The 27,695-nt window shown below is 44.5% G+C and overlaps 1 protein-coding gene across 1 annotated transcript in view; it reads right to left on the reverse strand.

The window, feature by feature from the left end:
• LOC137340907 (transmembrane protein 114) overlaps positions 1-27,695 on the reverse strand; it is a 105,675-nt gene that overhangs the window by 40,307 nt on the left and 37,673 nt on the right. The window contains exon 3 of the mRNA XM_068003712.1: positions 21,411-21,548. Coding sequence (XP_067859813.1) covers positions 21,411-21,548 — 138 coding nt within the window. The remainder of the gene's footprint in view (positions 1-21,410; positions 21,549-27,695) is intronic.

Genomic DNA, 27,695 nt, shown 5'->3' on the forward strand with positions numbered 1-27,695 from the left:
AGCTGAAGGCACTGCCGCCAATGGTGAAGCGATTAAATCGCTCGGCGATGCGCAAGAGACCAGAATTCGAGGAGCTCAGAGATTTTGGAGAGTTGTAGGGCTAGAGAAGGTTACAGAGATAGGGAGGGGCGGAAATTCCCAGATCTCCACCATTTCCCTAGTGAGTCCATTGGTCTCCGACTGGTGGGTGGCAGCGGGAATTGGTGCGGGAGCCAATGCCATTGTGGAACCAAGGTAACGGCCCGTGGCATAAGTGCTGGGGGTTGGGGGGTTGTGGGGGGGGGTTGTCAAGCCGATGCCAGTCGTGGGAGGGTAAAGCAAGGCCAAGGCTGGGGAGACCCAAGGACTTCTTGCAGACATTGGTGGAGCACTGGAAAAAAAGGGTAACATTTTTAAACTTACCTTGGCCTGTCCTAGCCATCCAACGATTTCCGCCATTGTTCAGTTGTCGCCCCGTGCGATCGTCCTAAATGCCAACATTAAAATGCCGTCGGGACGCTGATGACATCATCGAGCTATGACTTTTAGACTTAAATTAAGTCCCCACCTGCCTGCAGTGATAACCTCGGCCAACTTCAAAGTCGGTGAAGATAAAATGTGACGGGAATGGTGAGGCCTCAGGCCAATAAATGGACTCACCGATTTTAATCCCTCCCACACATCATTAACCTCTCTGTCTCTGATGATAGATTCCAGTAACATCCCCCACAATTGATGTTAAACTGACAGGTCAGTAGTTACCTGGTTTCTCCATCCTTCCCTTCATAAACAATTTGCAATTTTCCAACCAAAGTCTCAGTTCCTATATCTAGAGAGCTTCGGAAAGTTATGACCGCTGCATCTGCAATTTCTTCACCTATTTCTTTTAATATCTTGGGGTGGAACCCGTCAGGTCCTGAAGATTTGTCCATCACTGGGCACCCAGGTGGCTTTATCAAATTTGTTACTCAGTCAGATCCACTCGTTGGATAAAAATAATGGCCCGGAATTCACTGAAATAGCGATATTGGCGATGAACGCCATATATTAGACTGTTGTGCTCCCCGATTCTCCAGTGGCAAATTCATGCCACAATTTGTTGGAAAATAATTAGATTACATCGCAGTGAGTATAGCGATGGATTGGGAGCAGGGCAGCCAATGTCTGATACATGTCCAAGGAACAACGATGCGTTTAGGAGCATTGGCTCCAATCTGATAATGTGGGGATGGGTCGCAGTAAGTATGGACAGAACATCCAGATCGGGTTTAATTTAGTTAATGAGTTTGTACTGAAACAGTATAAATATATAAATCAGTGTTAAGAAGGGACCCGCATACATAAGGTTCCCTCTTGAACTGATAACAACCGCTGTTAATGTTGAGGAGCTTTTTGTGACATTTCAGGTAAGGTGATTGAGGAAGTCACCAAAACTGCTGCTCAATCAACCGCTCCCTGGCCTGTCTAGCTCCATTGCATTCTGATGTCTCTCCTTCTTGTGGTTCTCCCTTGCCTTCATCCAATTCTTTCTCAACTGACGATCCCTCTTCGTGTTTCTGTGCATCCTCCAACTCCAATCCTTGCTCAAATACAGCAAACTACAATGATGCGGACCACTTTGTCTGGGCCATGTTGTAGGGAGCCCCCCCAAGTGATCAAGACACCTGAATCTTTGCTTCAATATGCCACTGGTGTGCTCCATGATGTTCCTTGCAGTCCCACGACTCTCATTGAACCTCTATTGCTCAGGCATGGTGGGGTTGCAGACGGGTGTCATCAGTCAGATGTGGAGGGGTATCCCTTGTTCCCTAGCAGCCATCCTCTGGCATTCCTGGATGGGTGCAAAATGGGGCGATGGATGAGTGTCACAGAATGAAAGCAGCATGGCAGTTACCAGTGAAACTGGTGCAGACTTGCAATATCCTTCTGCGGTGCTGACACACCAGTTGAACATTGATGGAGCCCTTCCTGTTCACAAAAGCTGCTGGCACCCTGATAGCTACATGATGTCTATTATGTCCTGGACATAAGAGAAGCCAGCCATTGCTGCAAATCCCCAAGCCATATCATTCTGGCTGTTGGCATTAATTGGGAAGGTAATGTACTGGTTTTCTCTGGCAAGGAGGGTGTTAGTGACCTGCTTGATGCAGCTATGGACTGCAGACTGGGAGATGCAGGTGATGTCCTCTGTTAGCAGCCTGGACGGAGCTTGTGGCAAAAAAATGAAGAGCAGTGGTGAATTTGACAACCACTAGCAAAGCATGGACCTCTGGTCCAGCAGTTAGCAGATCCGGCTGCAACAAGCAGCATAGGTTAGCAACAAACTGCCTGTTGGATTACAGCCTCCTCCTGTGCTGCTCCACATTAATATCCAAAAAATAGACCTATGCAGACTGGCAGACCTAAGTTACATTGTTGGTTACAGTGTTATTCTCCAGTCAGGAGAAATAGATATCTCTATGCTTGTTTGCACTTTTTAAATTCTACTTCACGTCTGTTGCTGCATAACTAGAAGTAGCCTCAACGTTCTTGTCCACCTACACTTGGTGATTTCACACCCACATTCTACTAAAAAATTTGCTTTGTTACTATACAGTATACTTTGTCTATAACTCATCGGTGTATTATAATGAAGCATTATGTGTATTTCTAAGCAATGTACCCGCAAAAGAATATTGATACACAGAAGAAGGTTCATGGAAGTGCATAAAGGATGATTCAGAAATTCAAAGAACTGAACTTTTATTCACTGGAGAAAAGATTAATTCAGTTCTTGAAGATGCTGTAACAATTGGGATAATAATAGATGTAAGCAGGCTATTGAACAAGTACATAATTAACAAGATCCAGGACTAGTATAGGAGTAGATCTGTGGTACAGGTTCTGAGCAAAAGGAGTTAATACTGTATCAATTAACTCCTTCAAAAATAGTTGAATCAACATATGCGTAGGAATTGAATTGAAGGTTATAAGAATCAGGAAAGGCAGAATGGATAGCAAGCTGGCTGCAAAATAGAAAACAGAGAGTAGGGGCTAAGGGGACCCACTCAGACTGGCAAAAGTTGGGAAGAGTTCCACAGGGATCAGTGCTGGGACTACGGTTGTTCACCATTTACATTAATGACTTGGATTTGGGAATCGGAAGTACAATTTCAAAATTTGCGGACGGCACCAAATTGGGAGGTGTAGTTAATACAAAGGAAGACTGCAACAAAGTACGGGGAGACATTAATAAATTTGCAGAATGGTTTGTAATGGCAAATGAATTTTAATATAGATAAGTGGTGCATTTTGGTAGGAAGAATAAGGAGGCCACATACTGCTTGGATATTAAGAGTCTAAATGGGGTAGAGGAGCAAAGGGATCTAGGGGTTCAGATACATAAATCACTAAAAGTAGCGACGCAGGTTGATAAAGCCAAAAAAAAACAAACCAAACACTGGGGTTCATTTCCAAAGGGATAGAACTGAAAAGCAGAGAAGGTATGTTAAAATTGTTATAGAACCTTGGTTAGACCACACTTGAAGTACTGTGTCCAGTTTTGATCTCCATATTATAAAAAGGATATAGAGGCATTGGAGGGGGTGCAAAAAAGATTCACAAGGATGATACCAGAACTGAGAGGATATACTCACCCAGTCCAGGTGGGATGCATCCTGGGTTATTGAGGGAAGAAAGGGTGGAAATTGCGGAGGCTCTGGCCACAATCTTCCAAGCCTCCTTAAATATGGGGATGGTGCCGTAGGACTGGAGGACTGCATATGTTACAACTCTGTTCAAAAAAGGGGAGAGGGATAAACCCAGCAATTACAGGCCAGTCAGCCTAACATCAGTGGTGGGGAAACTTTCAGAGACAATAATCCAGGACTAAATTAACTGGCATTTGGAAAAGTATGGGCTAATAAATTAAGGTCAGCACAGATTTGTTAAAGGGAAATCGTGTTTGACTTACTTGAGTGAGTTCTTTGATGAAATAAGGGAGAGGGTTGATGAGGGTAGTGCGGTTGATGTTGTTTATATGGATTTTCAAAAGGCATTTGATAAAGTACCACATAATAGATTTGCTAGCAAAATTAAAGCACATGAGATTAAAGGGACAGTGGAAGCATTGGTACAAAATTGGCCAGGGGTCAGAAAGCAGAGAGCAGTGGCGAATGGTTGTTTTTCAGACTGGAGGGAAATATACAGTGGTGTTCCCCAGGGGTCAGTATGAGGACCACTGCTCTTTTTGATATATATTAATGACCTGGACATGGGTACACAGGGTATAATTTCAAAGTTTACAGATGACACGAAACTCAGAAATGTAGCAAACAATGTGGAGGATAGTAACAGATTTCAGGAGGACATAGACAGATTGGTGAAATGGGCAGACACAAGGCAGATGGAATTTAACACAGAGGAGTGTGAAGTGATGCATTTTGGTAAGAAGAATGAGGAGAGGTAATTAAAACTAAATGATATAATTTTAAATGGGGTGCAGGAACAGAGACACCTGGGGGTGCACATACACAAATCTTTGAAGGTGGCAGGACAAGTTGAGAAGGCTGTTAAAAAATGCATATGTGATCCTGAACTTTATTAATAGAGGCATAGAGTACAAAAGCAGGGAAGTTATCCTAAGCCTTTATAAAACACTGGTTAGGCCTCAGCTGGAGTATTCTGTTCAATTCTGGGCACTGCACTTTAGACCTTCGAGAGAGTGCAGAAAAGATTTGCTAGAATGGTACCAGGGATGAGACTTCAGTTATGTGGAGAGACTGGAGATGCTGAGGTTGTTCTCCTTAGAACAGAGAGGTTAAGAGGAGATTTGATAGGGGTGTTCAAAATCATGAATGGTTTTGACAGAGTAAATAAGGATAAACTGTTTCTGTGGCAGAAGGATCAGTAACCAAAGGACACAGATTTAAGGTGATCGGCAAAAGAGCCAGAGACGACATGAGGAACATTTCTTTATGCAGCAAGTTGTAACGGTCTGGAATGCGCTACCTGAAAGGGTGGTGGAAGCAGATTCAATAGTAATTTTCAAAAGGGAATTGGATAAATACTTGAAGGGAAAAAAATTACAGGGCTATGGGGAAAGAGCAGGGGAATGGGACAAATTGGATAGCTATTTCAAAGAGCCGGCACAGGCACGATGGGCCAAATGGCCTGCTCCTGTGCTGGACCTACTATGATACCACAATAACTAGAGGACACGGATTTAAGGTGATCGGCAAAAGAGCCTGAGGCGACATGAGGAAACTTTTTTTTACACAGCGACTTGTAATGATCTAGAATATACTGCCTGAAGGGGTAGTGGAAGCAGATTCAATCATAACTTTCAAAAGGGAATCGGACAAATACTTGAAGGGAAAAAAATTACAGGGCTATGGGGAAAGAGCAGGGGAATAGGACTAATTCAAAGAACCAGCACAGGCACGATGGGCCAAATGGCTGTACCTACTATGATACTATGATATTTACCAGGAAAGGATGAACAGGCTGGGGGTCTTTTCTCCAGAAGGGTGACCTGATAGAGGTCTTTAAGATAATGAAAAGATTTGATAGGTTAGACCTATGTTTCCACTTGTGGGGTGTCCAAAATTAGAGGTCATAAATATAAGATAGTCACTGCTAAATCCAATAGGGAATTCAGGAGAAACTTCTTCACCCAAAGAGTGGTAAGAATGTTGAGGCAAATAGCATAGATGCATTTAAGGGGAAGCTAGATAAGCAAATAAGGGAGAAAGGAATAGCAGGATATGCTGAAGGCTTAGATGAAGAGGGGTGGGAGGAGGCTCATGTGGAACATAAATGCCGGCATAGACTGGTTGGACCGAGTAGCCTGTTTCTGTGCTGTAGACTCTATGGGCATGATTTTTATTGTAGCTGGGAAGACAGCAGGTGGTAGATTTTCATGCAGGAAACCCGGAAGTGAAGTTTGTGTGTCAGAATCTGCAATCACAAGTCAACTGAAGGCAATTAATTTTGCTTCCAGGTTTCCCGCATGACAGCCAGCCAGATTGACAGGCTGGCTGGCTGTCGGGTGGGAAGGCCGGGCATCAGAGAGGTGGGAGGGAGGGAGAGATCGTGAGTCGTGGAGGACATTGTTGGGGGGGAGGGGCGCCGTGTAGGACATGGGGTGGGGGCATGGAGGACATGGGGTGGGGGGGGCATGTAGGACATCAAGTTAACAATTGAGATGTGGCTGCATCTCAGCATCTTCCACGGGTCTGCCTCTGTGTTCGATTTGTTCAAGCTTTTTCATCTTGTTTATCCTCAGCCTTACCAATAGGTCTGCTGTGAGTAAATAGTTAAACTTCCTTTAATATGCAAGCCAAGGAACTTTCTGTGTTTCTAAGAAGATCAGTCCTAAACAAGGCATAGTTTAATTTGTCTCACTGCCTTTAACACCTAAGCACAGGATAAAAAATGTAGGGCAAATTTCTATTATCATTTCATTTGTAAGTACAAATTACAAATCTCAATGTTCCTACAGCATGCCTCAATTTCTACTCTTTGTTTTACCTTTGTGCATTAATGGTATATAAATAGTATGTGCTGGGCTCCTTGTTTTCTCATCTTGTGCAGTGGGCAGACTCTGTAGGGCTAATAATGCAACACCAGACATCTCTTATTATTGGGCATAGAAGCTCAAGGCTTTTGATCCCTCCGGGGTGCTCAGCACACCCGATACGTCAGTCAGCATATAATGCATTCAGAGTCTGCGTACCAACTGCGTGCAAGGCTCAATAAGTCCCCATGTTATCCGCATTTCAGATACACGGCACATGTGGGGCCGTGGAGAACATCGCGGGGGTGGGGGCCGTGGACAAGATTGCGGGCCGAGAGGTGATCAGGTCAGCAGAAGAGTCGGAAATCAGGAGGAGTCGGAGATCAGAGGTCAGCAGAAGAGTCGGAGATCAGGAGGAGTCGGAGATCAGAGGTCAGCAGAAGAGTCGGAGATCTGAGGACAGCAGAAGAGTCGAGAATTGGGAGGAGTTGAAGATCAGAGGACAGCAGAAGAGTCAGAGGTCGGGACGGAGGGTCGGACATCAGGTGGGTCAGCCGATTGCGGGGCACGGATCACGACAGGTAGGTTTGTTGAGCTTGGAGGAAACACTCCTGCTCCTCCTGGCCCAGAAGCAGTGCAATAAAGGCACTTTCCTCACGGATCCGGCCCTTCTCGGCCCTCTGTTTCAGTGGCAAGATTCAGTAGCCATGGAAAACCCATGCAGCACAAGTTAAATTTAAGTTTCTGTTTAAGAATCAATTTAAAAATACCTACCTGAAGTATGTCAACGATCTGAATTGATGCTCTAAGTAACTGCCCTCCGGTAGTAATTGAGGAAGCGACTTCTGGGTTTCGGCTGCACGCGCACATTCAAACCGCCCACGTTGCGGTCGCGCTACAAAAACCTATGATTTTCACCACCCACCTGCCCCCAACCCATCCATTCTTGGAGGTTAAAATGACCCCCTATGTAACTCCATGTAAATGATTAAATATTAACGGAAGATTGTGATTCCTATTCTGCTGGTACCATGGAAATGTCATCCGAACATAACATAACAAATAGGAGCAGGAGTAGGCCATATGGCCCCTCGAGCCTGCTCCACCATTCAATCAGATCATGGCTGATCTTCCACCTCAACTCCACTTTCCTGCCCGATCCACTTATCCCTTAATTCCCCTAGAGTCCAGAAATTTGTCTATCTCAGCCTTGAATATATTCAATGACTCATCATTCACAGCCCTCTGGGGTAGAGAATTCCAAAGATTCACAACCCTCTGAGTGAAGAAATTCCTCCTCATCTCAGTCTTAAATGGCGAACCCCTTACCCTGCAACTATGCCCCCTAGCTCTAGACTCTCCAGCCATGGAAACAACCTATCAACATCAATCCGTCAAGCCCCTTCACAATCTTATATGTTTCAATTAGATCATCTCTCATTCTTTTGAACTCCAGAGAGTATAGGCTTATTCTACTCAACCTTGTCTCATAGGACAACCCTCTCATCCTAGGAATTAATGTAGTGACCCTTCGTTGCACAGCCTCTAAGGCAAATATATCCTTCCTTAGGTAAGGAGACCAAAACTGTACACAGTACTCGAGGTGAGGTCTCACCAAAGCCCTGTACAATTGTAGGCATATTTCCTTACTTTTGTACTCTAACACCCTTGCAATAAAGGACAACATTCCATTTGCTTTCCTAATTGCTTGCTGTACCTGCATGCTAAACTTTTGTGTTTCTTGGATGAGGACACCCAAGTCTCTCTGAACACCAACATTTAATAGTTTCTCACCATTTAAAAAATATTCTGTGTTTCTATTCTTCCTATCAAAATGAATAAGCTCACATTTCCCCACACCATACTCCATCTGTTACCTTCTTGCCCACTCGCTTAACCTGTCTGTATCCCTGACAGATCTGTGAAATGCAATTGCTCAAGGTTCAATTATTAAGGCTGATTCTCTCCTGACTTAAACAATTCCTACAACATCGTGTTCATAACAATGAACAAGTACATTTCATGTGAATTTTTGTGCATTCACTCCAAGGACACACATTGCTTATAACATTCTGAGAATTTGTCGGGCACTGACGTGCATCATTTATCATGCGCTTCTATGTAATGTAAAAATAATAGAGCAGTAATACGAGGGGACTTCAATTAACCTAACATAGACTGGGAAAAAAAGAGTATAGGGCAAGGAGGATGAAGAATTCCTAAAATGTATACAGGAGAACTCTCTTAATCAGTGTGTTTCCAGCCAAAAGAGGAAGGAAGCAGTGCTGGATCTAGTTCTGGGGAATGAAGTAGGGCAAGTGGAGTGTGTTTCTGTGGGAGAACATCTGGGTAATAGTGATCATAATATAATTAGGTTTCAAGTAGTTATGGGAAGGGAGAAAGAAAAATCAAAGATGAAAACACAACTGGAAGAGAGTCAATTTCAGTGATTTGAGAAGTGATCTAGCACAGGTGGACTGGAAATAAAGGTTGGCCAATAAAACAGTAAATTAGCAATGATAGGTCTTCAAGTTGGAGTTAGTTAGCCAAGCATATTCCCATAAGGAAGAAAGATGGGGCATCCAAAGCCACAGCTCCCTGGATGACAAAGGAAATAGAGGTTAAAAAAAGGTAGAACCACAGAAAAGATACAGCACAGAAGGGGGCCATTTGGCCCATCGTGTCTGCGCCGGCTCAAAGAACAACCAGGTGCCCATTCTAATCCCACCTTCCAGCACCCGGTCCGTAGCCCTACAGCTTACAGCACTTTAGGTGCAGGTCCAAGTACTTTTTAAAAGAGTTGAGGGTCCCTGCCTCTACAACCAATTTGGGTAGCGAATTCCATACACCCACCACCCTCTGGGTAAAAAAGGTTTTCCACATGTTCCCTCTAATCCTTCCGCCAATCAGCTTAAATCTATGTCCTCTAGTTCTTGAGCTCTCCGCTAGGGAAAACAGGTACTTCCTGTCTACTCTATCTGGGCCCCTCATAACTTTGTACACCTCAATCAAGTCTCCCCTCAGCCTCCTCTGCTCCAAGGAAAACAACCCCAGCCTATCCAATCTCTCCTCATAGCTGCAATTTTCAAGCCCTGGCAACATTCTTGTAAATCTTCTCTGCACTCTCTCAAGAGCAATTACGTCCTTCCTGTAAAGTGGTGACCAGAACTGCGCACAATACTCCAGCTGTGGCCTTACCAGCGTTTTATACAGTTCCATCATTATATCCCTGCTTTTGTATTCTATACCTCGGCTAATAGCGGAGAGCATTCCGTATGCCTTCTTTACAACCTTATCTACATGTACTGCCACCTTCAGGGACCTGTGCACATGCACTCCAAGGTCCCTCACTTCCTCTACCCCTCTCAATATATTCCCGTTTACTGCGTATTCCCTTTTACTGTTTGCCCTCCCTAAGTGCATTACCTCACACTTCTCCGGGTTGAACTCCATTTGCCACTTTTCCGCCCACTCCACCAACCCATTGATATCTTCTTGGAGTCTACAGCTATCCTCTTCACTATCAACTACACAGCTAATTTTTGTGTCGTCTGCAAATTTGCAAATCATGCCCCCTACATTCAAGTCCAAATCATTCCAGTACAGCTACAACATTGGCATCTACGCGACAATGTGGAAAATTGCCCAGGTATGTCCTGTCCACAAAAAGCAGGACAAATCCAATCTGGCCAATTACCGCCCCATCAGTCTACTCTCAATCATCAGCAAAGTGATGGAAGGTGTCTTCGACAGTGCTATCAAGCGGCACTTACTCACCAATAACCTGCTCACCGATGCTCAGTTTGGGTTCCGCCAGGACCACTCGGCTCCAGACCTCATTACAGCCTTGGTCCAAACATGGACAAAAGAGCTGAATTCCAGAAGTGAGGTGAGAGCGACTGCCCTTGACATCAAGGCAGCATTTGACCGAGTGTGGCACCAAGGAGCCCTAGTAAAATTGAAGTCAATGGGAATCAGGGGGAAAACTCTCCAGTGGCTGGAGTCATACCTAGCACAAAGGAAGATGGTAGTGGTTGTTGGAGGTCAATCATCTCAGCCCCAGGGCATTGCTGCAGTGTCCCAGACCCAACCATCTTCAGCTGCTTCATCAATGACCTTCCCTCCATCATAAGGTCAGAAATGGGCATGTTCGCTGATGATTGCACAGTGTTCAGTTCCATTCGCAACCCCTCAAATAATGAAGCAGTCCAAGCCCGCATGCAGCAAGACCTGGACAACATCCAGGCTCGGGCTCATAAGTGGCAAGTAACATTCGTACCAGACAAGTGCCAGGCAATGACCATCTCCAACAAGAGAGAGTCTAACCACTTCCCCTTGACATTCAACGGCATTACCATCGCCGAATCCCCCACCATCAATATCCTGGGGGTCACCATTGACCAGAAACTTAACTGGACCAGCCATATAATTGCTGTGGCTACAAGACCAGGTCAGAGGCTGGGTATTCTGCGGCGAGTGACTCACCTCCTGACTCCCCAAAGCTTTTCCACCATCTACAAGGCACAAGTCAGGAGTGTGATGGAATACTCTCCACTTGCCTGGATGAGTGCAGCTCCAACAACACTCAAGAAGCTCAACACCATCCAGAACAAAGTAGCCCGCTTGATTGGCACCCCATCCACCACCCTAAACATTCACTCCCTTCACCACCGGCGCACTGTGGCTGCAGTGTGTACCATCCACAGGATGCACTGCAGCAACTCGCCAAGGCTTCTTCAACAGCACCTCCCAAACCCACGACCTCTACCACCTAGAAGGACAAGGGCAGCAGGCACATGGGAACAACACCACCTGCACGTTCCCCTCCAAGTCACACACCATGCCGACTTGGAAATATATCGCTGTTCCTTCATCGTCGCTGGGTCAAAATCCTGGAACTCCCTTCCTAACAGCACTGTGGGAGAACCATCACCACACGGACTGCAGTGGTTCAAGAAGGCAGCTCACCACCACCTTTTCAAGGACAATTAGGGATGGGCAATAAATGCCGGCCTCGCCAGCGACGCCCACATCCCATAACGAATAAATAAAAAACAATACCACAAACAGCAAGGGACCCAACACTGAGCCCTGTGGCACACCACTGGAAACAGATTTCCATTCGCAAAGACATCCATCAACTTTTACCCTTTGTTTCCTATTACTGAGCCAATTTTGGATCCAATTCGCCACATTTCCCGGTATCCCATGGGCTTTTACCTTTCTGAACAGTCTGCCATGTGGGACCTTGTCAAATGCCTTACTAAAATCCATGTAGACAGCATCCACTGCACTACCCTCAACAATCCTCCTGGTCACTTCCTCAAAGAATTTAATCAGATTTGTACGGCATGACCTTCCCTGAACAAATCCATGCTGACTATCCCTGATTAAACCATGCCTTTCCAAGTGACAGTTTATCCTATCTCTTAGTATTGATTCTAATAGTTTGCCCACCACCAAGGTAAGACTAACCGGCCTATAATTGTTCGGCCTTTCCCTCGTACCCTTTTTAAACAATGGTACTATGTTTGCAGTCTTCCAGTCCTCCGGTACCTCCCCTGTATCTAGTGAGGATTGGAAAATGATCCTCAGAGCATCCGTTATTTCCTCCCTGGCTTCCTTCAATAGCCTAGGAAACAGTCCATCTGGCTCTGGTGACTTATCAACTTTCAAGGATTCCAGTCACTCTATCGCTTCCTCTTTCGTTATGTTTACTTTATCAAATATTTCACACCTCATCTACTACGTCCGATCATCCCTTTCCTTTGTGAATACGGAGACAAAATATTCATTTAAAACCCTACCCACATCCTCTGCTTCTACACACAAGTTACCCTTATCATCCCTGATAGGTCCCACCTTTTCCTTAGCTATCCTCATGTTCTTAATAAAACATCTTTGGGTTTTCTTTAATCTTACTAGCTAATATTTTTTCATGCCCTCTCTTTGCTTTCCTTTTTTACATTATCCCTATACTTCCTATACTCCTCTAGGCTTTCTGCAGTATTTAGTTTTCTGTGACAGTCATAAGCTTTCTTTTTCTGCTTTATCTTGCCCCATATACTTCTAGACAACCAGGGGGCTCTAAATTTGGCAGTGCCACCCTTTTTCTTTGAGGAAATGTGTCTGCATTGTACCCTTAGAATTTCACTTTTTATTGCCTCCCACTGGCATGCCACTGATTTCTCCTCAAGTAGTTGTGTCCAGTCCACTTCTGCCAAATCACCTCTTAGTTCTGTAAAATTTGCCTTCCCCCAATTTAAAAGGTTTACTCCTGATTTATTTTTTTATTCGTTCATGGGATGTGGGCGTCGCTGGCGAGGCCAGCATTTATTGCCCATCCCTAATTGCCCTTGAGAAGGTGATGGTGAGCCGCCTTCTTGAACCGCTGCAGTCCGTGTGGTGACGGTTCTCCCACAGTGCTCCTGATTTAACTCTGTCCTTTTCCATAATAATGTTAAAACTAACTGAATTGTGGTCACTATCCCCAATATGGTCACCCACTGTCACTTCACCCATTTGCCCATCTTCATTTCCCAGGACTAAATCTAGAATTGCATCCCCTCTTGTTGGGCTCGTCACATACTGGCTAAAAAAGTTCTCCTGGACACCAATCAAGAATTTTGCGCCTTCTGTGCCTCTCACACTGTTTGAATCCCAGTTGATGTTAGGGTAGTTGAAGTCCCCTACTATAATTGTCCTCTTATAGGGTAATCAGGTAGTACAGGGAATCTTCTTGTGGAGGCAGAGGGCATGACTGAGGTACTGAATGAGTGCTTTGCATCTTCACTTCACAAAAGAAGATGAAGTTAATGTCGCAGTAGGGGATGAGGGAGTAGAGATATTGGCTAGGATAAAAATAGATAGAAGGGAGGTGCTAAGTAGGTTGGCATCAAAGTTAACAAGTCACCCGGTCCAGATGGGATGCATTCTAGGTTGCTGAGGGAAGTTAAGGTGGAGATAGCAGAAGCTCTAATCACAATCTTTTAATCCTCCTTGGATATGGGAGTGGTGCCACAGGATTGAAGGATTGCAAATGTTACACCCCATTCAAGAAAGGGGAGAGGCATAAACTTGGTAACTACAAACCAATCAGTCTAACGTCAGTGGTGGGAGAATTACTAGAAACCATTGTCAACCACAAAATTAATTCTCCTTGGAGAAGCATGGGTTAATGAGGGACAGCCAGCATGGATTTGTTAAAGGCAAATTGTGTCTGACTAACCTGATTGAGTTCTTCGATGGAATAACAGAAAGGGTTGATGAAGGTATTTCAGTAGATGTTGTATATATAGACTTTCAAAAGGCATTTGATAAAGTACCACATAACAGACTTATTCGGAAAATAGATGCACATGGTATTAAAGGGGCAGTGGTAATTTGGGTACGTAATTGGCTAAGGGATAGGAGGCAGAGAGTAGTCGTGAACAAAATAAAAACAGAAAATGCTGGAGAAGCTCAGCAAGTCAGGCACAGCATCTGTGGAGAAAGAAAAAGAGTTAATGTTTCAGATCAAAGACCTTTCGTCAGAATCTGAAACGGTAACTCTGTTTCTTTCTCCACAGATGCTGCCTGACTTGCTGAGCTTCTCAAGTATTTTCTGTTTTTATTTCAGATTTCGAGCAACCACAGTATTTTGCTTTTGAAGTAGTGGTGAACAGATGTTTTTCTGACTGGAGAGAAGTATGCTGTGGAGTCCCCCGGGGATTGGTATTAGGACCATTGCTTTTCTTGTTATATATAAATGACCTGGACTTAGGTATAGGGAGTACAATTTTGATGTTTGCGGATGATACAAAACTTGACAATGTACTAAATAGTGAGAAGGATAATAGCAGACTTCAGAAGGACATAGACAAGTGAAATGGGCAGACACATGGCAAATGCAATTTATTGCGGATAAATGTGAAGTGATACACTTTGGGAGGAACAACATGGAGAGGCAGTATAATCTAAACGGTACCATTTTGTGGGGGTGCAAGAGCAGAGGGACCTGGGGGTGCATATTCACAAATCTTTGAAGGTGGCAGGGCAAGTTGATAAGGCAATTAAGAAAGCATATGGGATACTTTTTTGTAAATAGGGGCATTGAATACAAAAACAAGGAAGTCATGCTAAAACTTTACAATTCACTGCTTAGGCCACAGCTGGAGTATTATGTACAATTCTTGGCACCACGCTTTAGGAAGGATGTCAAGGCCTTAGAGAGGGCAGAGAGGAGGTTTACCAGGATGATACCAGGGATGAGGAACTTCAGTTATGTGGAGAGATTGGATAGCTGGGATTATTCTCCTTACAGCAGAGAAGGTTAAGGGAAAACCTAATAGAGGTATTCAAAATTATGAAGGGTTTTGTTAGAACAAGTAAGGAGAAACTGTTTCTTCTGACAAGTGGGTCAGTAACCAGAGGTCACAGATTTAAAATAATTGGCAAAAGAATTAGAGGGGAAATGAGGAGAATTGTTTTCACAGAGAGGGTTGTTAAGATCTGGAACTCACTATCTGAAAGGATGGTGGAAGCAGAGTCCATTGGAACGTCCAAAAGGCAATTGGACATGTACTTGAAGAGGAGTAATTTGCAAGGTTATAGGGAAAAGCTGGGATGTGGGATTAAATTGGACAGCTCTTTCATAGAGGCATGATGGGCTGAATGGCTTCCTTCTGTACGATTCTATGATTCTACCATATGGATTCATTCTTCACTGACTGCTGTCAAGTTTGTCCTTTCTTGTCTTCCACTACTAATGCTGGGGATGAATTACCATGGGGGTTTTCCCACTCATCCTCTGTAACTTTGATGGAAGAACAACAGAAACCCAGAAAAATGGCATTAATGATGTTTGTACCATTTCTATGGGGTTTCCATAGCTTTTCCGCCAATGCTATGGCATACATGCAGGAGAACCCCCACTGAAAGCTGTGCTTTGTTGGTGTTTGAAATTCAATTGGCATAATTTTAGCCCGGAGCCGGGAAGGGAGGCGGGGGGAGGTTCGAATTGCAAACAGGAAACCCAGAGGTATGGGTTTTCTGGATGTCCTTACGATTTTGACATAAAGACATCTTTTTTTTTATGGTTTCCCGCCCGGCAGGCCAGCCTGATTGACAGACTGGTCTCAGTCGGAAAGGAGAAACGCAAGGAGGAGGTAAGTCTTAGATTGGATGGATTGGAGTGGGGGGGTGGGGGTGGGCATGGGGGAGCATCGAGGGCATTGGGACATCAAAGGGCATGGGACATTGGCGGACATTGGCGGGCATGGGAGTCACCGGGCGGAGGGGTCAGTCATCGGGGGAGGTCAGTCATCCGGGGCGGGGGGAGGGGTCAGACATCCGTGGGGGGTCAGTCTTCAGGGGGTCAATCATCGCGGGGGGGGGGGGGGTCAGTCACCGAAGGGGGACTCGGGATTGGGTGTCAACAGGAGGGGTATCAGAGGCCATCGGGGGGGGGATCAAGGGTCAGTCACCGGAGGGGGGGATCAGTCACCTGGGGGGGGGGGCAGGAGGGTTAGGATCGGGGGTCATCATGGGGGTCGCGATCGTTTGGGGGGGGGGGGCGGCGATCCACTCTACTCATTATCGCCTTAGCATGAAGGTGAAAATTACCCCCACAGTGTTGGGGGGAGAGATAGGGCCGAGGCTAAGGATGGATTTATAAACAAGGATGAGAATTTTGAACTTGAGGTGTTGGGCCATGAGAGCCAATGTAGATCATCAAGAGCAGGGGTAATGGATGAGTGAACTTGGCATGGGATAGGATATGGGTAGCAGAGTTTTGGGTGAGCTGATTTATGGAGGGTGGAGGATGGGAGTCTGGCCAGGAGAGCATTGGAATAGGTAAGCCTGGAGGGTTTTCAGTAACATATGGACTGAGGTAGGAGTGGAAGCAGGTGAAGTTACAGAGGTGGAAATAGGCGTTATTTGTAATGGAGAGGATATGGGGTTAGAACCTCAGATCAGGATCAAATAGGTCACTGAGGTTCTGAAAAGTCTGGTTCAGCTTAAGTCAGTGGCTGGAGAAAAGGATGGAGTTAGTGACAGGGGTACAGAGTTTGTGCAGGGGACTAAAGGCCATGGCATCGGCCTTCCCATTATTTAGCTGGATAAAATTGCATCTCATCCATGCCTTGATGTTGAACAAACAATCTGACAACACAGAGACTGTAAAAGGATTAAGACAGGAGGTGGAGAGGTACAGCTGGGTCTGATCAGCATAAATATGGGATTGACATAAGAACATAAGAGCATAAGAAATAGGAGCAGGAGCAGGCCATACGGCCCCTCGAGCCTGCTCTGCCATTCAATCCGACTGTGGCTGATCTTCGACCTCAACTCCACTTTCCCACCCGATCCCCATATCCCTTGATTCCCCTAGAGTCCAGAAATCTACCCATCTCAGCCTGGAATATATTCAATGACTCAGCATCGACAGCCCTCTGGGGTAGAGAATTCCAAAGATTCACAACCCTCTGCATGAAGAAATTCTCCCTCATCTCAGTCTTGAATGGCCAACCCTTTATCCTGTGACTATGCCCCCTAGTTCTAGTCTCTCCAGCCAGGGGAAATAATCTCTCAGCATCTACCCTGTCAAGCCCCATCAGAATCTTATTCTACACAACCTCTCTTCATAGGACAACCCTCTCATCCCAGGATTTAATCCAGTGAACCTTCGCCGTACCACCTCCGAGGCAAGTATGTCCTTCCTTAGATCAGGAGACCAAAACTGTATGCAGTACTCCAGGTGAGGTCTCACTAAAGCTCTGTACAACTGTAGTAAGACTTCCTTATTTTTGTACTCCAACCCCTTTGCAATAAAGGGCAACATGCCATTTGCTTTCCTAATTGCCTGCTGTACCTGCACATTAACTTTTTGTGTTTCTTGTACGAGGACACCCAAGTTTCTGTTTTTCTATTCTTCCTACCAAAGTGAATAACCTCACATTTCCCAACATTATACTCCATCTGCCAACTTCTTGCCCACTCACTTAATCTGTCTATATCCTTTTTCAGACTCTTTATGTCCTCCTCACAGCTTACTTTCCCACCTAGCTTTGTATCATGAGCAAATCTGGATGCGTTACACTCGGTCCCTTCATCCAAGTCATTATTATAAATTGTAAAAAGCTGAGGCCCAAGCACCGATCCTTGCGGCACTCCACTAGTTACAGCCTGCCAACCTGAGAATGACCCAATTATCTCTACTCTCTTTTTCTATCCTTTAACCAATCCTCTATCCATGCTAACATATTACCCCAACACCATGAGCCCTTACCTTGTGTAACAACCTTTTATGTGGCACCTTATCGAATGCCTTTTGAAAATCTAAATATGCTACATCCACTGGTTCCTCTTTATCTATCCTGCTAGTTACATCCTCAAAAAACTCTAATAAATTTGTCAAACACGATTTCCCTTTCATAAAACTATGCTGACTCTGCCTAATCATATTATGATTTTCTAAGTGCCCTGTTACCACTTCCTTAATAATGGATTCCAGCATTTTTCCGAGGAAACAGAAATAGACAGTTTCCTAGAAGTAAAGGGAATTAGGGGTTACGGGGAGCGGGCAGGAAATTGGACATGAATTTAGATTTGAGGTTAGGATCAGATCAGCCATGATTTTATTGAATGGCGGAGCAGGCTCGAGGGGCCGATTGGCCTACTCCTGCTCCTATTTCTTATGTTCTTATGTTCTTATTGATGTCAGGCTAGCTGGCCCGTAATTCGCTGTTTTCTCTCTCCCTCCCTTCTTGAATAGCGGGGTTACATTTGCTACCTTCCACTCCACTGGGACCGTTCCAGAATCTAGAGAATTTTAGAAGATCATAACCAATGCATCCACTATCTCTGTAGCCACCTCTTTTAGAACCCTAAGATGTAGGCCATCAGGTCCAGGGAATTTGTTGGCTTTTAGTCCCATTAGTTTGTCCAGTGCTTTTTCTCTAGTGCTATTAATTATTTTAAGTTCCTCACTCTCATTTACTCCTTCGTTCCCCATTATTTTTGGTAGACTTTTTGTGTCTTCTACTGTGAAGACAGATACAAAATATTTGCTTAATGCATCTGCCATTTCCTGATTCCCCATTATAATTTCTCCTGTCTCAGCCTCTAAGGGAACAACGTTTACTTTTGCTACTCTCTTCCTTTTTACATACTTGTAGAAGCTCTTACAATGCGTTTTTATATTTCTTGCTAGTTTACTTTCATATTCTATTTTCTCCCTTTTTATCAATTTTTTGGTCGTCCTTTGTTGGTTTCTAAAACTTTCACAATCCCCGGGCTTATTACTCTTCTTGGCAACACTACACTGACCCCATGTCTGTGGATGATGTCGCCAAGGGACAACACGTATTTGAGGGAGGGGTTGAGGATAGATCCTTGGAAGACACCAGTGGTAGCAGTGCATGGGGGGTGAGGGAGAGAAGCCATTTTTAGAGATGCTCTAGCTACAATCAGATAGGTAAGAGTGGAACTAAGCAACAACAAGCCCAGCAAATTGGACAACAGTAGAAAGGAGTTGGAGAAGGATGTCTGGTTAACTGTGTGAAAGACTACAGAGAGGTTGAAGCATACAAGGGGATAATGCACAGTAACAGAGAATGTTATTGCAACTTTGGTTAGAGCTGTTTCAATGCTGCAGGAGGGGCAGAATCCAGATTGGAGGGATTGGAGATATTAATGATTTGGACTTGAATGTAGGGGACATGATTGGCATATTTGCAGATGACACAAAAATTGGCCGTGCAGTTGATAGTGAAGAGGATAGTTGTAGAATCCAAGAAGATATCAATGGGTTGGTAGAGTGGGTGGAAAAGTGGCAAATGGAGTTCAACCCAGAGAAGTGTGAGGTAATGCACTTAGGGAGGGCAAACAGTAAAAGGGAATACACAGTAAACGGGAATATATTGAGAGGGGTAGAGGGAGTGAGAGACCTTGGAGTGCATGTGGAAAGGTCCCTGAAGGTGGCAGTACAGGTGGATAAGGTTGTAAAGAAGACATACGGAATGCTCTCCGCTATTAGCCGAGGTATAGAATACAAAAGCAGGGATATAATGATGGAACTGTATAAAACGCTGGTAAGGCCACAGCTGGAGTATTGTGCGCAGTTCTGGTCACCACTTTACAGGAAGGACGTAATTGCTCTTGAGAGAGTGCAGAGAAGATTTACAAGAATGTTGCCAGAGCTTGAAAATTGCAGCTACGAGGAGAGATTGGATAGGCTGGGGCTGTTTTCCTTGGAGCAGAGGAGGCTGAGGGGAGACTTGATTGAGGTGTACAAAATTATGAGGGGCCCAGATAGAGTAGACAGGAAGTACCTGTTTCCCCCAGCGGAGAGTTCAAGAACTAGAGGACATAGGTTTAAGCTGATTGGCAGAAGGATTAGAGGGGACAGGAGGAAAAACTTTTTTACCCAGAGGGTGGTGGGTGTATGGAATTCGCTGCCTGAATTGGTGGTAGAAGCAGGGACCCTCAACTCTTTTAAAAAGTACCTGGACCTGCACCTAAAGTGCTGTAAGCTGCAGGGCTACAGACCGGATGCTGGAAGGTGGGATTAAAATGGGCACCTGGTTGTTCTTTGAGCCGGTGCGGACACGATGGACCGAATGGCCCCTTTCTGTGCTGTATCTGTTCTATGGTTCTAGATAGTTATGGGAACAGATCTGGGAAGTAGAAACACATTCAAGTACCTTTACGAGAGAAGGGAGGTTAGAGATGGAGCAGTAATTTGTAAGGGCAGAGGGGTCAAAGGTGCCTTTGTGAGGAGGGGAGTGTTGATGGCAGCTTTGAAAAGAAGTGGTACAGTGCCTGAGGAAGAGGAGTCATTTACAATATCAGCTAGCATGGGGCCATGAAAGTATGTTGGTGGTCAGTAGTTCAGCAGTTTAGTGGGAATGGGGTCGACGGGACAGATAAGTCTGTAGAGCGCATGGGGGGAGATGGGAAAGAAACTAAAGAGAGATGGAGTTCAGGGGTATGGAAGGGGGCTTCTGGGGGGAGGTTTGGCTTAGTAGGCAAGGGAAAAGGATGAAGTTTCAGGGACAGCTGAACAGATGGTCTGTATCTTGGTGGCAAAAAAATCCAATAGCTCCTCACACTTGTTAGAGGTGAGGGTGGAGGGAGCAGGGGAAAGGAGTTTAAGGAAGCAATTGGTAGTGAAGAAAAAACGATGGGGGTTATCTTTTGCTCGCCAGGATGATCCTGGAGTATTCGGAGGTTTTGATAGAGGAGAACGAGGGTTGGTAGAGTTTGATCTGGTGATGGATGGTTCAGCCAGTTAGCCGCAGATATGAAGGAGCAAAGATGAGGGCGACACGATGCGGGATGTCCAGAATGGCAGACAGTGAAGGTTTTGCTGGGGATAAGGGCATCGAAGTTGGAGGCGAGGCAGTGATTGTGCAAATCAACAGCTACACATGAATCATGATTAATGGAGCATCAAAGGATGAGCAGTTGAGAATTTGAAAGTGCAATTTGAAGAGATTTGAAGCAGAGTTTTCTCCAGAGGCATACGCAGAAGGAATTGGATTGGGAGAAGGTAGAGGAATGTGGGTGGTGAGGGATATCATGAAGTGGGCTGAGTTAGCTTTGTCAATGATTGAGGCCACAGGAGTAGAGAGACCCAATGGAGATGGAGAGGTCGAGAGGATGTCCATGAATGAGTCCAAGAGTTTATAGGGAGGGAAAGGTTGAGGGAAGACAAGAGAGTAGTGAATTCAGAGGAGAGAGGGAAAAGGGAACTGAGATGGAGTTTGAAATCACCCAGGATAATGAGTCACTCTGTACATAGGCTGAGGGAGAATTTCTCAGGGACAAAGCCAAGGTGAGATGGAGGGGTGGGAGGGGTGGGGATGGTAAGGGAAATCAGCAAATGAGAGAAGCTAAGAAAAGGAAAAGAGACTCCAAGATATGTGTACCTTCATTTTCAACTTAGTCTTACCTCCAAAAAGAAAAAGGGTTCCAGTCAACAGCAGTAACACATAGGATCGTGCTAACATGCTAACACATCCAGCCATTCCTCCAAATATCATCAGGATAAGGCTGAGTGGAAGCAGAACTACAAATGTTCCATGCATACCTGTAAGAGAAACAAAAATCAAATGTATTTCGTCCTACTGAAAAATCATAAGGTAAGGTGCACATCTGGGAAATGGGGAATACCCAGGTTAATTCACAAATTGTGGATCTGATAAGAATCTATAGCCCCACTAGTCCATGCCAAGGCAAAATATCAGAATTTGTTGCCCAATTTTCTGTCAGCTGCTGTAAAGAATGAACAGTTCTCTTTTCCATTTCATTGATATGACTGCCACAAAATCCTGAATTTGCCAAATTTATGACAATAGTCGAGGAAGAGGGAGCTCTGGTCAATAATCCCCTGTGGAATCGATTACCTTATTATAGTAAAGGTCTGGGGCCTTCAGGAGGCCTCATAGAGAATCATGCCAGGTCTCAACTGGTATGATGTCCACTGAGGCCTTTCAAGAGAAACTCCTGGCGATGCTAGGAAATTCCTGACAAATGCCCCCTTGACATGGGGGGTGGGTGGAAGATCTGCCCATGGTACCCCTGACCAGAATTTAAAAGTCTGGTCCACATGGGGCAGAATCCCAACAGAGCCAGTTCCAGCCCATATTCTGGGTCCCCCTGGGTGGAAATGGGACCTCTCCCCTCTCCCAATCCAGGATTATTGGGTAAGTCATTTGGCAGATTTTAATTGCCCACCCACCCAGTTTCTGCCAGGCAGATGGGGTTAAAATTGTTCCTTTTGAATGACGTTAGATAGGACTCCATCTAAGGACAATAGCAGAAGTAACCCACACATATCGGACAGTCTGGGAAGTGCATTTTCCACAACCCGCAGAAACAGCTAGTTGAAACCAATTTTAACCGAGTGTGTTTCTGACCAGCAAGAAGGAATCCAGTAAACAATCCATCACAGACATTTTGTCACGGGGTACAAAAACTGGTTTCAATGCTACTCGGCTAGTACAGGAACAATCAGCCAACTTCCTGCTGCTGGTGGCTTTCCAGTGCCGGGTAGCAAAATGGATTGAAGGATGGCTACAAAACAGAAAACAGAGGGTAAGAATTAAGGGAGGTTGCTTGGATGGGCAGAAAGTGGGAAGTGGTGTCCCGCAGGGATCCATCCTGGGACCACTGGCGTTCACCATATACACAAATGACTTGAACTCAGAAATTTGGTGGTATGGTGTCAAAATTTGCAAATTAGGGGGTATCGCTAATTATGTGGAGGACTGCACCAAAATACAGGAAGTGTTAAACAGACTTGCAGAGTGGGTGGATAAATGGCAAATGAAATTACGAACATACATATGAACACATGAAACTGACAGGCAGGAAAAGACCAGCTGGTCCATCAAGCCTGCCCCACACCATGATGGCCGGGCTATCATGGCTAAACACTTCTTCCCTCCCCCGACCTCCCTCTGTCACACCCACCCCCACACCATGTAATCTCCTGGGAGAGGCAAAAAACAGAAAAAACCCAGAAAGAATAAGGGAAAAAATACACTGTAAAATTCCTCTCCGAACCCCTCAGGCAAATATAGCGAAGTGAGGTGTTTCACTTTGGTAGGAGGAACAAGGAGACCACTTATTTCTTGGAAGATAACAAACTAAATGGAATAGAGGGGCAAAGAGATCTGGAAATAAAGATACATAAATCACTAAAAGTAGCAATACAATTTAATAAGGCCATAAAGAGTGCAAAGTCCTGGGGTTCATTTGTAGAGTAATAGAATATAAAAGCAGGGAGGTAAAGTTAAATTTATATAGGACCTTGGTTAGACGACACTTGGAGCACTGTGAGCAGTTCTGTTCTCCATACTACAAAAAGAATGGTGAAGCACTGGAGAAATTGCAAAAAAGATTTAAAAGGCTATTACCAGAATTGAAAGGATGCAACTATCAGGAAAGATTGAGCAAACTGAGCTCTTTTGTTTGGAAAAGAGACAAAAAGGAAAACTGATGGAATTTTTTTTAATTATGAAGAGATTCGATAGGGAGGCTGTGGTGAAACTGTTTCCACCTGTGGATGAGTCCAGAACAAGGGGGCACAAATATAAGATAGCCACTAACGATCAAATAAAGAATTTATTTGAAATTTCTTTACATAGAGAGTGGTGAGAATGTGGAACTCGCTGGCACATGGTTGAAGCAGATAGCACTGATTCAATTATGGGGAGTCTTGATGCATACATGAGGGAGAAGGGAATTGAGGATATGGGGACATGGTGGGAAGTGGTAATTAGAGTGCGAGGAGGCCCCTGTGGAGTACAAACACTGGCATAGACCAAGTTGGGCCAAATGTTCTGTTTCTGTGCTGTAGATTCTACGTAATTCTATGTAATACTACACATTACAATAGCAGACAGAGCTTTCTGCATACTGCAGTAGTTTATTTTCACAGCATATGATACATCCTTACACTTTACAAAGTTATGCATAGTTCAGTGACACTTTCCCTAGCTCCCTCATGCTTAGTTCTCGGCCTGGATCTCTTGTACCTATAGACCTGTATACCAACTGTCCCTCTTGGCTGATAACACTGTGACTGATTCCAGTTTTCAGAGCCCTCTTCTAATTTGGATGAGTTGTGACAGGGCTGTTGGGGTCTCATTGCATATCTCTCTCTGCTCTCTTCTGCCAGTCATTCAGGGCTCTCTCCAGGTGTTGTCTTCCCTCTGCCAAACATCTAACTCAGTGCTGGGTTTACCTGTGCCTCTGCTGCACTTAGGGCTCCTTTTGTCTGGCACCCAGGGATCTCTGCCTTGCTCTCTTTCCTGCACCGAGGATCCATTGCAGGCTCCCTTCCGAGCTGCGTTTCTAATCTCCATTGCTGTTACACATACTCTCTCTGTTCTGTTCCCAGTCTCTTGTATTCACCTTGGTGTGACTCCTTGCACCGACCCCTGAATTCTCTTGTTTGTATTTTCCTTCTTTCCTTTCAGTCATTTCTGCCGCTCCTTTTATCTTTTTTGTTCCTGTGATAACTTTCTCATGCTACAACACACAGAGATCACCTGGCTCCACACCACTCAGATAACTCGTGTGTTCTTCTCTCTCAACCAGTCTTGGCGTATGGCATCCTTTTTCTCTTTCTGGTTTTACCCACACTAAAAGATGTGCTTGCAGCTTGCTGCACAGATCTAATATTAGAGAGTAAGAATCAGAACGGCCTATTGTCTTGGTTCACATTAACCCCTCCACCTTCTCCCCTCACTCCTCTCTTCCCAAACTCAGACTTACAATTTCTGCCCTTCCTGGAACTTCTATTGTTGAACTAGGCCGCCTGATTTTTCTGAGGCCAACCTGCACGTGTGATTGTTTTTTTCCTGTGCCTCATGCACGTGATTTCCCGGACCATAACAAAATAGTTACTGCCTTTCAGTGTTGGTTTTTGTCCCTCAGTAAAATGATTGGCACTTCTGATAATACACTTGAATGTGTAGACGACGATAATCTACTCAGGTTACAGAGTGCACACAACTGAACCAGCAAGACTTGAAGCAAGAAGAGCAAAAGCATAGAGTAGGAAAATAGTTAATGGAATTGAGAAGGATAGAACTTAGGGACTAAAGGCAAAGATTTAAATATAATTTTTTTTTAAATAATGGACAATGAAAAAAAAATGACTATTGTAAGCTAGAATGCAGAGCCAAAATTAGCGATGAGGGATACAAAAAAAAACCACGAAGGAACAGTAAGAATAGTGAACTGTAGATTCGGAAGAGAAATATAAGGCTGCACTTTCATATCAATGCACATTGAGTAGAAACTTTGAATATAACACTGGAGTCAACCCAATCAGTCTCTGGAACGTGTTAAAACTAAGCAATGTGAGACTCCTCCTCAAGGAACTTGTCTCTCACTGCTAGGCTTGGCACTGGGTAGAGTATAACTCTGGTACAAGACTGTCATCTCTGTCACGAATCTCAATCAGGTTTTTTTCTTCAGATACCTGTTAATTTTCTTCTTTATTAGTTAAGATCCCAAGAACCACTCAGAGGTTTCTGAGTCAGGGCTACAGTTGGGTTTAAACAGGGGGGGGGCGTGGTCACTGTAATATCAGAAACAGCATTCAAACATTGGATTACCTGTGAGCAGCCTTACAGGACACCTAGCAATAGCCTGAAAAAAATAATGAAATTGATGAATTTTTAAAGGAATAAACCACTGAAGTGACCCATTTGTGTGAGGATAGAAATGTCACATCATGGGGTGGTGAAATTCCAGTTTTGAGTTGTGAGGCTGCAATTTGGGGCAGAAACTGGATCTGCCAGATGTCGCCCCCATCTAAGATGCTGAAGAGGCCAGGAAGGGAGAGTGCTTATTCTGCTCACCCCAGTTACATAGAACCAGCAAATGGGTAGCACGTCTTGGGACATTCTCAGGCTACTCCAGGATTTCTGCCAGATATGCCCTGGATAGACTCAGTTGGAACTACATCTGTTGAGAGCCCGAAAAGTGCAAAGACAAATGTTGAAAAATAGCTCTGCAGCTTCTGGGAGAATATTTATTAAAAATGCTTTCACTTTATTCTTTGGTCCAATCCGGACTCCCCCTCTCTGAGCAGCAAGACCCACTGCTTCCTTGTAGTGGATGACTTTGTTGCACCGTTATAGGTGCAAGGGCCCACCCCAATTATTTTAATGACCTTGTCCCTGGGATTTGGGATTGGGATTGGGATTGGGTCATCAGCAGATGAAAGCAGAAGTCCCACCCGACGTACTTACACTGCTACAACAGCACCATGAATTTTTTTCCCTATGATGTAGAAATGGACCCATATGACAAGGCGAGTGAGATGAGTTGAAAGGTCTTTTCTCACACTATATCCGTGTATACTTTTATTCTGATGCCAGATTCAGTCAGATACTTGTGTGTATATCGACTGCTTCAGGAGCTGAGGTACCTTAGTAAGAAGACTGCTGCAGTAATAATTCATGTAATCTTTTAAAAGACAATATCTTAAATATGGGTTTTAATGGGAACCTTCTTATAATCCAAGGGAAAATTCCTGTAAGCTGCAATACTTACACAGAATGTACAGCTCAGAAACAGGCCATTCAGCCCAACAGGTCCATGCCGGTGTTTATGCCCCACACTAGCCTCCTTCATCTAACCCCATCAACATATCCTTCTATTCATTTCTCCCTCATGTGTTTATCTAGCTTCCCCTTAAATGCATCTATGCTAGTTGCCTCAATTACTCCCTTTGGCAGCGAGTTCCATATTCTGACCACTCTCTAAGTAAAGATGTTTCTCCTGAATTCCCCATTGGATTTATTAGTGACTATCTTATACCTATGGCCCCTAATTCTGATCTCACCCACAAGTGGAAACATCTTCTCTACAACTACCCTATCAAACCCTTTCATAATCTTAAAGACCTCTATCAGATCACCCCTCAGTCCTCTCTTCCAAGTGTAGTCTAACCAAGGTTCCATACAAGTTTAACATAACTTCCCTGCTTTTCAGTTCTTTCCGTCTAAAAATGAACCCCAGTGATTTGTTTGCTTTTTTATGGCCTTATTAACCTGTGTTGCTACTTTTAGTGATTTGTGTATCTGTACCCCCAGATCCCTCTGCTCCTCTACCCCATTTGACTCTTATTTTCCAAGGAGTATGTGGCCTCCTTATTCTTCCGACCAAAATGTACCACATCACACTTACCTACATTGAAATTCATTTGTCAGTTACATGCCCATTCTGCAAGTTTATTAACGTCTTCCTGTATTTTATCGCAATCTTCCTCAGTATTAACTATACCTTTTAAAATGCAGTATTAACAAAATGAAGATTCAGTTTATAGAGGGGCAGCTTGCATATGACCTGTGTTCAGATGAAGTAGAGGAAACTGATAGGCAGACAAGAATAATGTCACTTCAGGTACTTTTTAATAAAAAACATCTGTTTCAGACACATTGGAGTGGCCTCTAGCTGACCCGTGACCAGCGGTGCACACAAAACACAAACGGGCAGAGATCTGGGCCTGGGTTTTAACTTGGAGACAGGAACTCAGTGGATGGGTGGATTTCTGCATGGGGACCCCGGAAGTCAACTGTACGTGTTTAAATCTGCAGTCACAACTCGACTGCTGGCAATTATCATTGCTTCCGGGTTTCGTGTCTCCAAGCTGCGCTGCGGGCCCACTGCGACCCGAATGATGCGATTTAAAGCCCATTATTTAAAGGGCCAG

This window comes from Heptranchias perlo, chromosome 22 (genome assembly GCF_035084215.1).
Source record: "Heptranchias perlo isolate sHepPer1 chromosome 22, sHepPer1.hap1, whole genome shotgun sequence".
In the NCBI taxonomy this organism is placed as follows: Eukaryota; Metazoa; Chordata; class Chondrichthyes; order Hexanchiformes; family Hexanchidae; genus Heptranchias; species Heptranchias perlo.